This window comes from Mchenga conophoros, linkage group LG5 (genome assembly GCF_057382185.1).
Source record: "Mchenga conophoros isolate Kocher_MC1m ecotype Shallow Benthic linkage group LG5, M_conophoros_male_GT1.1, whole genome shotgun sequence".
Lineage (NCBI taxonomy): Eukaryota > Metazoa > Chordata > Actinopteri > Cichliformes > Cichlidae > Mchenga > Mchenga conophoros.
Window position 1 is genome coordinate 33,853,523 of NC_140530.1, and position 15,845 is coordinate 33,869,367.

The 15,845-nt window shown below is 38.6% G+C and overlaps 1 protein-coding gene across 1 annotated transcript; it reads right to left on the reverse strand.

Annotated features, from left to right (window-relative positions):
- Positions 1-764: 764 nt before the first annotated feature.
- On the reverse strand, positions 765-15,757 carry rab22a (RAB22A, member RAS oncogene family). Its single transcript, XM_085275056.1, has 7 exons — positions 15,624-15,757; positions 13,964-14,043; positions 12,731-12,812; positions 9,206-9,277; positions 7,866-7,972; positions 7,257-7,366; positions 765-4,989 (listed from the first exon to the last, which is right to left on the reverse strand). Exons 1-7 carry the CDS (start codon positions 15,657-15,659, stop codon positions 4,892-4,894), a joined length of 585 nt encoding a protein of 194 aa, XP_085131182.1. The 5' UTR covers positions 15,660-15,757; the 3' UTR covers positions 765-4,891.
- Between the last annotated feature and the right edge of the window lie 88 nt (positions 15,758-15,845).

The following is a 15,845-nucleotide window of genomic DNA, read 5'->3' on the forward strand; positions in this document are numbered from 1 at the left end:
TCGCACTTGGGGCTATGTACCCAATCTCGGGTGATGATATCTCCCCCCTGACCTGGCGTCCTGACTCCTCCTTGCCGTAGCATTTGTGTTGTACCTCATCAATCTCTAGCTGTGAGAGCAGTCCCTTCTTTCGAATGTTGGAACACTGAGCTACTGGTTGTTTCGCCGTCATTGTGGATGTTGGGTATCGAAGAATCCATAGGTCCCTCATCCTATTCATGTAGCCCCTTCCGCCAGGGTTACTTGCGTAGTAGCATTCCAACAATGCCCTGTTTTCGTCTCTTGCCCACCGATGCCTTCTTGTTCCAGTAGCCCACTTTTCGTCAGGGTGCCCTGGTTCCTCAACACCTGACGCGGACCTTGTTGATCCGGGCGACGTCCGAGCCGGCATGCCTTCATATTTATCTGTCTCACCCCCAGGCAGGAATCGAACTTGCGATCCTCTGTTCCAAAGGCGTGTAGTCTAACCACTACGCTATCCAGCTTTTTTTTATTTATATATATATATATATATATATATATATATATATATATATATATATATATATATATATATATATATATATATATATATATATATATATATATATATATATATATATATATATATATATATATATATATATATATCTATCTATCTCCCTGCAGCTGGCTGCTAACTGAAAAGCATAAACAGTCACTAACACCGTCACTGTATCCTAAGGAACATCGAAATGCACACATCTGCACACAAAAGAAAGAACACTTCCTACAGGCTGCAGTCATACACTTATTTTTGGAAATCTTTTATTAGTAAACAAATGACAATTCCCTTTTCACGCATTTCGAATTACACTGCAAACAAGTGTTTTCAGGGATATGTTATAATCAGTATGAAATATAGCAAAAAGCTAAATATGGTAACTACACTGCTGATGATTTTACTACAAATGGTGTACAGGTATATTTTTTTCTTCACACATCCGGCTTCGAATAGAGTTATTGACTTGTGTGCAATTTGATGGTACATATGTACACTGTAAAAGATACATAACATAGCTTAAGCATATTCCCAGGGCCAGCCCAAGACTATCGATATTTTTCCAATGCAAAACTACAGGCACACAACTTCTATTCATGCCTCGTGTTTCCAAATGGGGGGAAATAATGTGCGGCATAATTAATAATCAAACCTTAAACATTCTAAGCAGTCATGTGATTAGCACTTAACTTAAATCAGAATTTTAAAAACAGAAGAGGTTAAGTATGCGTGTTGTGGTAACATGGCTTTGACATTATTTGGCAATAAGAATCAAACACAGTCAAAACCTAAAGCAACATCAGGGGATATTAAGAAGTCTGAGGCTTTACAGAATTATTTCATCGAGTGACTTCACAGAGATAACACACTACAGGCAGAATGTTAGTAATATGAGCCAATACAAAAAAGTCAAAGTGCAGCTTTTAATGTAACAGCGTGATTTCCCTTTTGAATAAAAATCGGTAACACTGTGGTAAGTATTGGCTCGAGTTAATGTAGGTTTAATGTAGTGCTGGGTGAATTATCACAGATAGCAGAGCCAATTAAAAGTTTACATTTTCTCCTCTGGCTTTCAAGGTTTGACCCAGTCACACTGCCCCTCCGGTCGACTACAGATGGGTGACAAATTAAGTGAAAAATCTTAAAATCAATTATTCATTAACCCTAACACTAATCTTCATCAATAAAAGGTGTCCAATGCCTCCATTGGAGTTAAAGAGATCATGGAAAGTGGTGGGAACTTGCTTTGAAGCTGTCTTGGTGGTATGTGGTATGCCTTACTATGACTGTTTTTCTTTTAATTTGTCACCAGTCTGTATTTTTGAGCAAAACTGCAATTAAATCAACATAAAAGAAAAAGGAACAAAGACTGCATTTTTACACGAGGATCACTCTGGACTGATTTCCCTTGTTTTTAGGTCACATTTAGAGTGTGTCATAATTAATTCTATTGCACTCGACTCCCAACTCCTGAACATTATGCAGCACCACTCACTACACAACTCATCAGTAACAGAAACATTTCAGATGATGCAAGGCAAATAGTTGTTTGTGTGGACAGAAAAACAAATTAAGCTCACATCTGTACCTTTTTTTTTTTTTCAAATTTTGAAAAGAGGTTTGGGGAATAAAATGACTCAAGAGATTCAGATAAGGATGAAATTAGTCAGTATAGGCTCAAGACTTAGATTTCAGGCCAACCTTTTTATAGACTGAGCGAGATTCTGGCTATTTTTGGCCACTGAACCCCCCCCCAAAAAAAAAAAAAAATTACTACCCACAAGTTAAAATTTCAGCTTATTATCTCAAAATTTCAGACCTCTGAGAAAATAACTTGAAATTATGAGTCAAACTTTTGGGACAACACCCGAAAAATTCACTTATGGGGAAAAAAAAAAAGTTTCAGTGGGATAACAAGTTTCATTAAAGACAATGAATCAAAAACTCTTCCTGCAGTTTCTTTAGTGGCTGCTTGAGGCCAAAAAGGAGTCAATGTCTACCTTCATCTTTGGCACAAGCATATCAACAGCCTCAAAAGTTCAACAAATATGTGTGGTCTATATACCTAACTTTCTCTTTCATAACAACTGGAAGGGTGAGTGTTTTTCTCTTATAATCATTCTGATTTGGTTAAAGTTAGGGGTTTGAAGCGTCCCAGATGTGCCGACACAAGCATAAATTGGAGCTCTCCACTATGTTTGCGGTATTGACGTCTTTTAGAATAACTTTTATTGGAATTATCAAACAGATAATAAGGCCCCTGCTGTGCTTAGTCTGGCTAAACCTTTTGTGAGTCAGTTTTAGTGATTAAAATTCAAGTATTTTATCAATGGAGCCAGTCAACCAAGTTAGCATTAACTTAGCACTCCACGATCTGCCAGAAAAAGTTGAGCATTTAAAATGGAGAAATCCAGAAATGAATGGATGATGTCATCTTTCATATACAGTCTATAACCCACATAAAGATTGCTGCAGGAATTATGGCATCTAAACCAATCACAATATGACCCCACAACCAACAGGATCCGAAGGACATACGTGGTATACAGTACCAGATCTCAGTTCAGCCGTGCATCGAGAGCCTGGGGTTTAGAAGAATAAGGCAGAAAAGCTGAAAGAAAAGGAAAATCAGAAAGGAGATTCTGGAACAAAGCACACAGTGTGTAATTCAGGACAAAATACAGGCCAAGGTTCATTAAGGGGTCAGCATGTCGACACAGCGCCATGTCTAATTCTCTACCCATAACCTTCTCCTAACGGGAGATTTAAGCTCTAAAATATGAGTTTCCTCTCGACGAGGTTTAGTTTCCAGCTCTTGCTGTTTTCATCAGAGGCCAAGTAGTAAAACAACATTGGATGTGTGAGCTGGGGCTGATTATGTGGTGAGAAAAAAAAAAGAAACCAAAAAAGGAAAGATGAAAAATGTTTATGGGACAATTAAAGAATTTGGCAAGTCCTCACAAAAATCAACCTCCCTTGTTAAAGTGTTGTAAAGTAGCAGCAAAAGAGTAAAGACAGGCGTGTTTGCCAGTGAAACGTTACAATGGGATAAGAAAAAAAAGGGGGACTGGCAGGATGCTCTGTACCTTGGGCATTATGAAGCACTTCATACACAGGATGCTGTAAAGACTTCTTCAGTGATTATAAAGGGAAATGGGGAACAGATGTGAGCAGCTGGAACTCTTATCATATAATAATCAAGAGTGAGTATTTTGTCCTGATTACAGCACCATCACAGGGAGGGTCTGATAATGAGGTTCCTCTAATCACAGACGGTGAAATTTGTTGTCATTCTTGGGAACAAGTGGCAGTGAAAACATCTTTCTAAGCCACAGAGAGAAAAAGATCAAAGCTGACAATAAAAGGAAAAGCTAAATTTCAGGGAAAAATGCTTATTTGTTTTCCGGCAGAGTGCTAGACAAACAACAGGAGTCTGTCCATCACGTATAAACCACTGGCAGTCAGCCGGTTAAAAACACCAAGCCTGACTCTCTCCTGGCTCCAGCCACATATTTACCATTTAGACATGACAGCAATATCAATTTTCCAAAAAGCTGAACTATTTCTCCAATGTAAAGGAAGAAGGCTCCCACACATCTTTCATTTCTGCTTCTTTTACTGTGTGATTGTGGTTTACATCAAAACATCCCACTGGTATTTTGCCTCGGTTAAAGCAGCAATCACACAATAAAATTTAAATTAAGCGTGCACAATCCTTCTTGGAGTGGACTGTGGCTGGAAACGACTGACGCTGCGATGAAAGGATCACAGGGAGAGCCAGGCTTTTTATTAGGATGACTAACATCATTTTTTTCCCTTCAAAATCTTATATAAAATATTAAATTCACACTTTTGGTTCTTTCAGAATGCTTGGAGAGAGATCTCCCAAAAGAAAGGCAATAACTTAAGTACTATGAAAATAAGTTTTCAAGATTTAACCACTTCATTTCATGTTTTTGGTTGAAAGATAGTAGATCTGTACAAATGTACAATTATAAACGACTGAATGCATCCATCAGTCTGTAGATGTACAGTTAAGCTGAGGAATTTAGAGTTATAATGCACCAGAGAGAGAAAATTGCATGTATGCATGTCACTGGCATCGCTGTTTGTTAATTCTCAGTAAACCTGAGAACTGATTTTCTCCGGCTAGGAGTTTTCAAACAAAACACAATGACCTGCTGTTTTTGACTGCCATGAAAATATATTTGCTACAACTCTCCGAGTGTCACTGACCCACTCGGGTGTCTGTGGTGCAGGCGTTTGAGGGTTTGCCGTGGCTTTAAGCTGAAGCAGGCCAGAAAAAAGAAAATGGGCAAAGCTTGTATCACAGGTCACGTTGGAGGGGAGGGAAGACAGTCACCAGCGTCATCAGCAGCACGTCCTGCGAGACTCTGAGGCCTGACGACCCAATTTGAAACCTCTTGCTGAAGAGCCTCCAGCTTCGTCTACAACAGGGATGCGCTTACCTTAGAGAAGACACACACATAAAGGTATCAGCCTACCTTTTTCTATTTCAGGTTGTTCACTTTTATCTTTTACTCTTAAACAATATTTTATTTATTTCAAATTTAAAGATTTGTTTAGTGCAACATCACACAGCATTTATAATAAAACTGTAGTTGTGTCCCAGGTTAATGCACTCATTCACTTCTTCACTAACACTTCCAGAGAAGTTCTACATAGAGGAATATACAGTGAACATTTTAGACACTGGTGATTTTCTATATAATGTTTAAGGGAACCTGTTGTGTTCATTTCCTGCTACTTGTTTTCTTTTTCTTGGACTATTAAGGTAGCTTTGCATGAATTAGTGTATAACAAATGTATTCAACTAGGGCTGTTCGATATAACGATATATATCGGATGACGATATAAAAACGTCTATCATTTCATTTTACGCTATCGTTTGTTTCGTGGTGTCGCAAAATAAACTCTTTACGGCAATATTTTTTCATCGTTTTGACGGTCACTGTAGTGGCTATATTAATTTCTTAAAGTTCTCTCTTTCTCTTATATTTTATATAACCACACTACAGATGGACAAGCGCTTGTTTTTATGCTTTGTGGTTAGCAACAATGACGGCAACAGCATCGGGTGTCTGCTTGTTTATGTTCCACATAAACCTTTCACAATAAAGCTCAAGATCCTGTTGAGACTTTTCAAAATAAACTGAATCACGTGAAAGAGCAGATTATTTACGCATGAGAATTAAAAAAGAGCCGCCAGGTGCTAAAAAATAAACCTTAGACTCAAACGTTAGAACAGGCTGTTCCCCGCAGCACGCCATGTAATAAATACTCACAAAGAAAATGGCGGCCTTTACAACTTATGTCTAAAAATGTATCGTTTCATGCATCGGTTAAAACACTGGACTCCAGCTACACGACGCGCAGCTGGAAACACTTCCCGCAAGTCGAGCTGCCCGAGATTCACATAATTTACAGAAAATGATACATTTGTGTGATTTATATCGTTATCGGACGATAGAATTCTTATATCGGGATATGAGATTTTGGTCATATCGCACAGCCCTATATTCAACTACCATCCAAAAATGAACAGTACTGGTAATTACCCAAAATTATATTTTATATTTCTGTAATGGTTAATTCACCATTTTGTGCAAATTCATTAATTGATATTTTTTAATGCTACAGTTTAATTTTTGTTATCCATGACTGTTCAAATTTTCTGGTTAACAAAAATTCAGGAAAAATAGTAAAACACGTAAGTACTTTTGATTAGGCTGTCAAATTACAGTTATTTGCTTGCATTCCTAAACCCCAAAAATAGATTTTAATGGTTAAATCTTTAGTTTTAAATAGGTTTTAATAGGAGTAGCCTTAATAACGGTCTGGGTCCATCTTGTATGCAGTATGGAACTGAGACATATCTACAGCGTAGATATGTCTCAGTTTAGTGTTTAGTGAAGCTCAAGTTTGACTGCACTGCGAGATATGGTAGTATTCATTGTAGATGGTGACAGCAGTACAAAATACTGCATTGTGTATTATTACATCTGGGACTCCTGATATAAAACTTTAAGTAGAGTTTAGACTAAACATCGGTTTCTTTTAAAGCATCTTTCAAAAAGAAGCCAAAAGCTACTGCAGAGTAGTTGTGTTCATGTTGCATGTTACTAATTGGGTTTTTTCAAATAAATACTCCTTAATTTCTTTATGTTCTGAGATTTCTCACTTTATACTGACTAATCTTGACCGACCAGAGTTTCATTAAACATACCCCGAGTATCCAGTAGAGTTGTAAGCTTGTTAATTTAGCAAGTAGTATAACTGCTCATAAGAATTCTTCAGGCAAACTATAATCACTTTAATTTTGAGTGTACAGTGTATTTACAAAGTACTACCCATGGCTCTAAAGTATTCGTAGTAAGATTGTGGTGAAAACTATCAGAGAAATATGTACATTATATACAGTGTACGTTGTTTTTTTGTTCAGTGAAACTCTAGTTTGTGTGTTATTTTGGCAGAACTGGATCAACTGCTCCTCTCTCCACTTGTCTCCTCAATTTTTTTAAGTCTCAACGTGTTATGATTAAGTGGATTCTGCTTTACTTCCAACTCCCACACATAAAACAACAACTAAACATTACAAAATTATGTCTCTAATAGACAGTATTTTTTTTAAATGCTATTCATTGCTTGATTTATCATCGCAAGATCCTGTGGCTGTTCGGGCCCGCACGACCAAATATACAAGAAACACACTCACTTATCTCTACAAACACCTCGTTGATGTTAATGGCATTCTTGGCGCTGGTTTCTACAAAGATGGCATGGATGGAGTCAGCATAGTCCTTGGCATCCTTCTCTGGCACTTCCCTGGAGATGCGGGAGATGTGTCAGAAATATTATGTTGCAATTTGTACACAGTTTCTCAGATTTCATGCCTGACCTGATAACCATCAAATGTTTTTCTACAGACGTTATGGAGAAGATTTTGCAATTTCATGGATAAGTCTGAGCCAAAAAAACCCAACAACAACAACAACATAGGAAAGGATAAATACCATTAGAGCTTATTAAATCCACTAAAAATAACTAGAACTTTGAACCCAGTAATCTACATTTTAAATTCCTATAATGATAAAAGGTCAAGACAAATGAGACTTTAATACACATATGCCTATATTTACAGTACAGAACAGGCTTCATGGCATTTCTGAGGCAAACATTAAATATTATTCTGACAGAAAAGGTCACGATACATCCTCCGCACAATATTTTTCTACTCTACCAAACAAAATTCTCTACTGATGTTAAATGAGGGCTCATAATCACAGTGAATACGAGAAGTGTTCACAGCACAGCTGAGGTTTACCTGGCATCTGACAGGTCACATTTGTTCCCAGCGATTGCGACAACTATATTAGGAGGGCCATGTTGGCGGAGCTCTTTCACCCAGTTCTTCAGTGTTTGGAAGGAGTCCTGATGGCACAGGTTAGTAAGGTGTGATACTGAATAAAACAATACTAAGACAAGCACACAGTATCTACTGTGGAAGTTTAAGGAACAGGCTGGAAGTCAAGAGAGTTAAATGAGATAATCAAAACCAGTTATGGTATAGTTATGGATAAATTACTTATTTATTTTCACTTGGGACGGCATGGTGGAGCAGTCACTGTCACCTCACAGGCAGACTGTCTGTGGCCCTTCTGCATGTACTCCCTATGCATACGTGGGTTCTCTGTGGGTACTCTGCCTTAAACAGTTATTCAGAATTGGCAGTAGGTGTGAAGGAGAGTGTAAATGGCTGTCTGTTACGCTATGTTAAGCCTATGATAGACTGGTGACCTCTCCGAGGTGTACCCTGCCTCTCCCCCAACTCCACCCTCTCACTGACCCTGAATCAAATAAGGGGTTAAGACAATGGATGGCTCGATGGATTAGTTTGGGTGGGTTTTTTTCATATTTTTGGTCTTATTGTATTTTATTTAATATGCCAATCTTTTTAATTTAAGCCACTTGTTATAGGTTTGTTGTGTTTAACTCAATTTTAGCTGTGGTAACAGGAATATCCCAAGTCTGGATAAATAAAGTACAACTTATCTTGCCTTAGCGTAAGGACTAGAAAGGGGGGGGGAGGGGGGGAGCCTGTCCATGCATCCATCCACCCACCCATTTTCTGCTGCTTATTGGGGACGGTTACAGAGACGACAGTCTAAGCAGAGATGCCCAGACCTGGTTCTCCCTGGCCACCTCCTCTAGCTCTTCTGAGTGGCACGCCAAGGTGTTCCCAAGCCAGCCGGAAGATATAAACTCTTCTGCATGATCTGCTTCTACCAGTTGGACATGTCCAAAACTTGTTTCCAGGAGGCATCCTTATCAGATGCCTGAAGCTAAAGAGTCAACCTAGCTTTCTCAAAAGCTGAAAAACACCTGGATAGAATTTCTTCATCAATATGAAGCAAACAATTTATGACATGTTTACCAGTGAAATCTAGAGGTGGTGGTAGGAGGAGATTTTCTTTGGACAGTCCTGTTTCTAATCTTCACAGTAAGCTAACTGAAGCTAGATGATTCACGTGATGAGAGTCCTCTCAATACGTATGTCATTAATGGCAAAGACATTGTATTTGCTAAAATAGTAAACAATTCTTTCAATACACGTGAATTAAACACTCATGAGATGATTAGTATCTGAGGAAAAGTGAATATCACCTCTTTTGTGATGTCATATACAATGATTGCCGCTGCTGAACCTCTGTAGTACATGGGCGCCAGAGCACGAAACTATCGGGAGACAAAGAACAGCCAAGTAAAAAACAAGCCAACGATGACTAACATCCTATATCAGTCAAGAACGTCTGTCAAGAACCTTAATCGTCTATTAAACTTGATTTTATTGTGACATCAGAGAGTCTGACTTTAGCTTTGAAGCTATGTGAAATTAAACAAAAACAGCATAAAAACAAAAATTTAAATGACTCTATTCAATGAACAATCCCAACCCATCTCTGATGATCATTTACTCTCACTTCCTCCTAGTTTTTAAATTTTGGATATGAAAAGAGATCCAAATATACAATTTCAGTATAGCTGCACCACACAGACATTCAACAATGTTTTTCACAGGCTTAGGATAATCCATTATATAGGCACAGACCTATGACGGTTACATCGCCACGTCTTTCTTTAAACTCAATTATGCTAACTGTATCAAACTCAGCAGAGAGTATAAAAATAGGCAAAGGAGACAGAAGATGTACTATTTTACAAACTAAAGGCCTGGGATTCTGAGCCTATAATCCAAGAGGCTTTATTCAAAATGAGCACATGGCAAGTCTTTCCACCACTGCCTCACACATGTGAAAGCTATCAAGAGAAAGATGAGCAGAAAGTGTCAAAAGCTGTTAGAGTTTGGATATTTATGGAACACTATACATGTGATCTTAGCCCAATACGTCAGAAAGCTCCGCGTAATCAAAGCAGCATGTGCAAAAATTTCTAAATCCATAGCTGCCTGGGAGGCTGGGGGTTTGCCAGGATTTGGTATTTTGTTGGTAAAATACTTCTCTGTGCACAGTAAGGACTAACTTCGACAATGGGATCTGTCATAATATTTAAAAACACCTTCAACCACATGTGAAGGGAACAAATGAGGTTAAATGCAGCTGATACACCAGTCAAAAGAGAGCACTGAGATCTGCAAACAGGCGGCAGATTTTGTGAGTGATTTAGCTTCATTTCCACTAATCAAAGCAACTACATTTATGCTACAATTTTAAAGTACTTCCCAAGCTTCTCCTATATTAGAAATGACAGAGATCAAGCTTTTGCCTGCAGCTGCAGTTGATTCTGGGCTAGAAAAAAAGACTGTGCACTTTATTTTCTTTGACTTTTTTTGCCTAACAAACAGAAATTCCTAACTATGATTTAATGGTGTAGCTTCAGACCATAGTATTACCTTTATTCTTGAGTACAAGACCCCCATAGTGTATGTATTTTACTGTTTTGTTAATGTATACTTTACTGTACATAACTTAGAGCCCAAATGTTTATTGCTGAACTGCTATGCCTGCTGAAACACATACAGACTATAAATAATTATGTAAAACTGTTAAGAAATAGAGATAATTAGGGGTTTAAACATGTTTTGTTCTGCTTTTGAGCAAAAAAATGACACTTAAAGATATGAAAAATCACAAAGGGAGAATCTCTTCATGCCTTCTTGCAGTAAATTCTGCACTGAGGCTTTTGACAGGCCAATAAAACCATGTGTCATGTATTAACTAATGATATTTATTTTAAAAGAAACAGCTCATGTCTCAGAAAGACCTTCACTTGGAATGACCCTGCCTTCCCGCCAATTCTATTTTCCTTTACAATACGATGGAATAAACTATCCATCTTGGAGTGACATCGTTACCTCAGGAAAGCACACATTCCACATAATTATAGTTGTTACTGGCCCCGTCCACCAACAGGAATCCAGCCTGGGATATTTGGCAGAGGCACTGAGGAGAGTGCTGTCTGTTTCACTGGCCAGTGCTGTGCTGCACCACCGCCAGTCCTGTGTGGTCTATCTGTGTTTTAACCCAAAGAGCAATCATAGTGAGGCCAGACGATTGGCCACACAGCAGTGCAGAAAACAGCCCCAGTGATGCCCAGTGAGTACTGATTAATTGCAGAAACCACAAGCTGGGTGTGTAATGAAAGGCACCCTCCTATTCCGTTAGGACGCATGCTCCCTTTTGCTTGTTTTCTGTAAAAAGGAGCAGTCCTCCAGGGGGAGGCCTGGATGGGCTGTTGACAGCTGGGCTCAGATGTGCTCGTAAGGCCTCATCTGGTCTTGAGATATGGGTTTTGCTTGTGGAAATCACTGAGCTTTCCTTTCTGCCCTAGTCTCTCCTTTCACATGCATTGGCTGGCTTTGTGTTCCTCGTTCTCAACTCCACAGATTTCAATAGGCCAAAGCTCCACCGAGGTTAGAAAACAAGCCATGAAAAGCCTCCAAATACCACAACAGTCTTGTAGGGGAAAAAAAAAAAACGCAGACACATGCGAAACCTACCAAAGGAATGTTGCTACTTTTTCAGTCGCAGATGTGAGCCACTTGGAAAACCGAGAGGCCACATGGGCATGAAAAAGTGAACAAAAATGAGAGGGAAAAAATAACCCAGAAGAAAATGAAATAAAATGTTGCACAGATGAAAGCAAAGGAGAAAAAAAAGAGGACATGATGACGTAGAGTGGCACTGGCTCAAAGATAAGATACAGCAGCAGCGCATGCCAGTGAGCTCAGAAAGCTTGAGTTTTATCCTCTTGTCTGATTTTAAATTGGCTTCCTGAATGTCCCTGAAGTCCACAAAAAAACAGAGGAATAAAACACAAGCAGCATCTTATCTCACCTCTCCAGCGAATGCAGCACTAGGGGTACCACATTACAATAGAAAGTCTTACGCATGAGAAAAGGAGAAGGCCTTGAGCATAAAAAAGGAAGTGGCGTGAATATGTAATGCAGAGAAAGGTCGGCTATAGCGTGAGTCAAGCGAAAGCAGTTCCTTACGCTACATGTCGATTTCACCGGCTTAAATGAAAACGCCAAAATACAGCTTCTCTCCTATATCGCATATCATTTGCAAAGTGTGATTCGAGTTCTGACCGTTGCATGGGTGGCAAAATATTTCATAATGTATATTTACAAACACACAGCAGAGCAGATCAGATAAGAAGAGCTGCATCGGCATATAAACTGCTGACAAACAACACTTTGGAGAAGTGTGAAAACATAAAATAACAAAACAATGCCAGTGGTTCCCTTTTTTGTTTGTCTCTAAAAAACTAACACAATTACGAGGAGGAGAGAGGAGGAAGGGAGAGAGATCAAAGGCGACAAAAGGAAAAAATGTAACCTTTTTTATGTGACTTCACTCACTAAATTAAAATTTGGAAAAGGAACTCTTAGAACAAGAGTACTAAAATAAGTTGATTATAAGTGAACTGGAAGAATTCTACTTATAGTAAGGTAAATATTGCCCCCTATCAGAAGTTATGACTAACTGCAGTATTCAGTTTTCTTATGGTTGGTTTAAGGAATGATGTACGTGTGGGCAATTCTTTCACATGCTTTCAAAGAACACGGTGGGGATAAGTAGACCGTTCAATACTACAAACAGGTTGATGGTAATATAAAAACTATTCACTGAAGCTGTTACGATTAATACCTCAGCACATAATACTAACCCGCTCCTGTCCTGCCGTGTCCCAGATCAGGAATTTGTGCAGCTCATTTTGGTATTGCACTGTTTTGGTCATGAAGGATGCCCTGGTGAAGAGAAACATGACACGTTGCAGATTTGAAAAATAAACACTTGCAGATTTTTTTCCTGTTTACCATTAAACTGTATTCTAGCAATAAAAAGCTGATTTACATCACATCAATCTGAGCCAGCTCAGTACTGGATTCTTTAAGTCTGACAGCAAAACTAACATTTGGTCTCAATTACAAAACTGGAGATTTCAAGAACAAATTTCAATAACAACCCGTTTGCCAATAATCATCAGATATTTCAAAGTGCCAAAAATAAGTGTGTGGAGCAGCTGTTTGTATCTAGTATTTATTATTTCTTCTCCTGTTAAAAAGTATGCTGACAAAAAAGTTTAAAAAAATACTAAAAATTCCTGCCACCACATATCAAACTTGAGTTTTAAAGATGTTTATGTTACTTGAGCTCAAGCAAGAAAAATTTGATTTTATTTTGTACAATGTTATAACATAGAAAAACTCATTTATTTATCCTATGAAATGGTAAATGGCCTGTATTTATATAGCGCTTTACATAGTCCCTAAGGACCCCAAAGCACTTTACACGTTCAGTCACACACACATTCACACACTGGTGATGGCAGCTACATTGTAGCTACAGCTGCCCTGGGGCGCACTGACAGAGGCGAGGCCGCCGGACACTGGCGCCACCGGGCCCTCTGACCACCACCAGTAGGCAATGGGTGAAGTGTCTTGCCCAAGGACACAACGACCGAGACTGTCCAAACCGGGGCTCGAACCGGCAACCTTCCAATTACAAGACAAACTGCCAACTCTTGAGCCACGATCGCCCCCTATGAAAGGCTAAATGTCAAAACTGCACAGTTCAGTTGTAAAGCTGTTTTCTTAGTTCCTTGTTCGAAAATGTCAGAAAACAAATATTGTTCATAATACGTTCAAAAATTTGTTGGATGAAAAAGTCTTTGACACCAAAGTTACTTAGTTTAGCCACAGACAAAGAACACAAGAAAGTCCAGATATTTTGAAATCTGGAGCAAACGAGTTATTTAAGAAGTGATTTTCATGCCCATTTCTTTGCCAGTGGTTAACTGATAACTCTAATGGGCATCATAACGACCTGTAAAACTACAACAAATGAGGGAGATGGAAAAAATAAAACTTCTGTGGAAGTGGAAGGCAGCAAAACATACCCAATAGTTGGATTAATGTTTGGGTCAAAGCTGTCCTCCACAAATCTCCAAACAATACTTGACTTTCCAACTCCAGTATCCTGCACAGACAAAATAAAGATCATGCTTACTAAACATGGTACTTGAAGAATATGAGAACAATCTTTGGCAATATGCCTGGATATTAAAACATTTTTATGGGATCCTCTTCCTTCCTGCCACTGCTGGTATAAATCTGTAAATTACTTATGGAAGAGGGAAAAGGGTTTACATTGTTTACATTAGGAGAAAAAGAAGAGGACAAGTCTGACCTGAGCGTTATCACGAGATACGCCCACAGACAATGGTAGTTTATGCTGCTGCTGTAGCAGTCTAGACATGGATGTTTTGTTTGTGTGGTCCATCAGTTAACCATTTATTCAGTAACATATCTTGTTTTAACTAATTTAATTATCTTAAAGATGACCAAAATGATACATAATCAGGGTTGTCATAATTCCAGTCTGCTAGTTAATGAACTAGCTTATTGTCTCTATGCTATCTTAATCTTATTAGTAGATCTACAGAAAATGAATGGCTAATCATCCTGTTTTGTTGTGTCTTTATTTCCAATTAAAATATGCATTAAGTTAATGAGCCTCATTTGTAAATAAATACTGCAGGAATGACTAGTAATGCTGTCTAACATAGATACAGATGTGTGTTGAAATGAAGGGACAAAAAAAATCAACACAAAATGTTTTGGTAAGCTGCCGAATAAACCAGCAGTGCAGCTTCACCGCACCATAGATTTGAGTCACGGAAACTCTACTAAAGGTGCCCAAGCCACTTTTATGTAAGCTGTTCAGTGATGGTGGTGGAAGGCCTGTCTGACAAGTCAGCACAAAATGTGATTTGAAAGATGACTGTCAGTGTCATAGCAGACATTGTTTTCATGCTGGTCATTCCATTCAGAGAGCCCTCATGGCCTATGAATGACGTTTCCTGTTAGAAATTACCGTCAGTGACAGGGTAGAGGTGACCACACCACGCAAAGGACGTCGCTAAATACAAACCAGCAAAGTCTTCCTGCTATCAAAATAGAGCCGCTGTAGGGGTTAATAGTGAGATTTTGCAGGTTATCACAACTTTAGAGTATGAATGTACGCATAGTTTCCTAGAGAGCAATGTGACAACGCCAAATGTCTTGTTTTTGTCCAAAAGAGATCAGAACTTAAAGATATTAAATTTACATTGACACTAATGATTGAGATTTACCTGATCTATTCTTAAAATAGCAGCAGGCTGACTATTTTCTAATTTGAGTAATAGTGACACTAATAGCTTGACTAATATTGTCAACGCTGATGTAATCCTGTAAGTGGATGACAGAGAAGAGAAGATGTGAGGATGTTCCTTCAGTAGTGGATAATACAATTTGAATGGGACGTTGATCAAGTGATTGATGCCTTGTGCAGCTACTGAGTGTAATTCAATGTAGATAAGCATGAGTGTCATCACTGGCGCAGATCTATTTATTTTGAGGTTGTATTGCCACTCACTATATCAGAAATTTTCATTACGGTCCATTAGAGAAGTATAGGTATGTGTTATGTGGAAGTAGAGCAGGACAGCTCCATTAATGCTCCAGTTAAAGTGTGCATATGTACAATCAGATTGAAAAATATCGATGCTTACTCACCCCCAAGAGGCAGACTTTTAACTCTCTCAGAGCCATATCGATCTCCTCTCTCACATCGAATTTGCGATGAAGATCATTGGCTGTTTTCTCCTCTGCTTGCCTTTTTTTTTTAAATCTTGAATATTCTTCAGGTGGTCTTTGTTTACAAACAACTTTACAACATCGTGTTCTGAAGCTGGCATACGCACATCTTAGGTTGGGTAACAACTCTCGCTGTAAACG

Excerpts from the sequence above, each read along its gene's own strand:
- rab22a (XM_085275056.1), bottom strand. The coding sequence starts at position 15,659 with ATGGCTCTGAGAGAGTTAAAAGTCTGCCTCTTGGGG. Across the intron at positions 7,973-9,205 it reads TATATGACATCACAAAAGAG|GACTCCTTCCAAACACTGAA; the intron begins GTGATATTCACT and ends CTGTGCCATCAG. Across the intron at positions 4,990-7,256 it reads CGAGGTGTTTGTAGAGATAA|GTAAGCGCATCCCTGTTGTA; the intron begins GTGAGTGTGTTT and ends GTCTTCTCTAAG.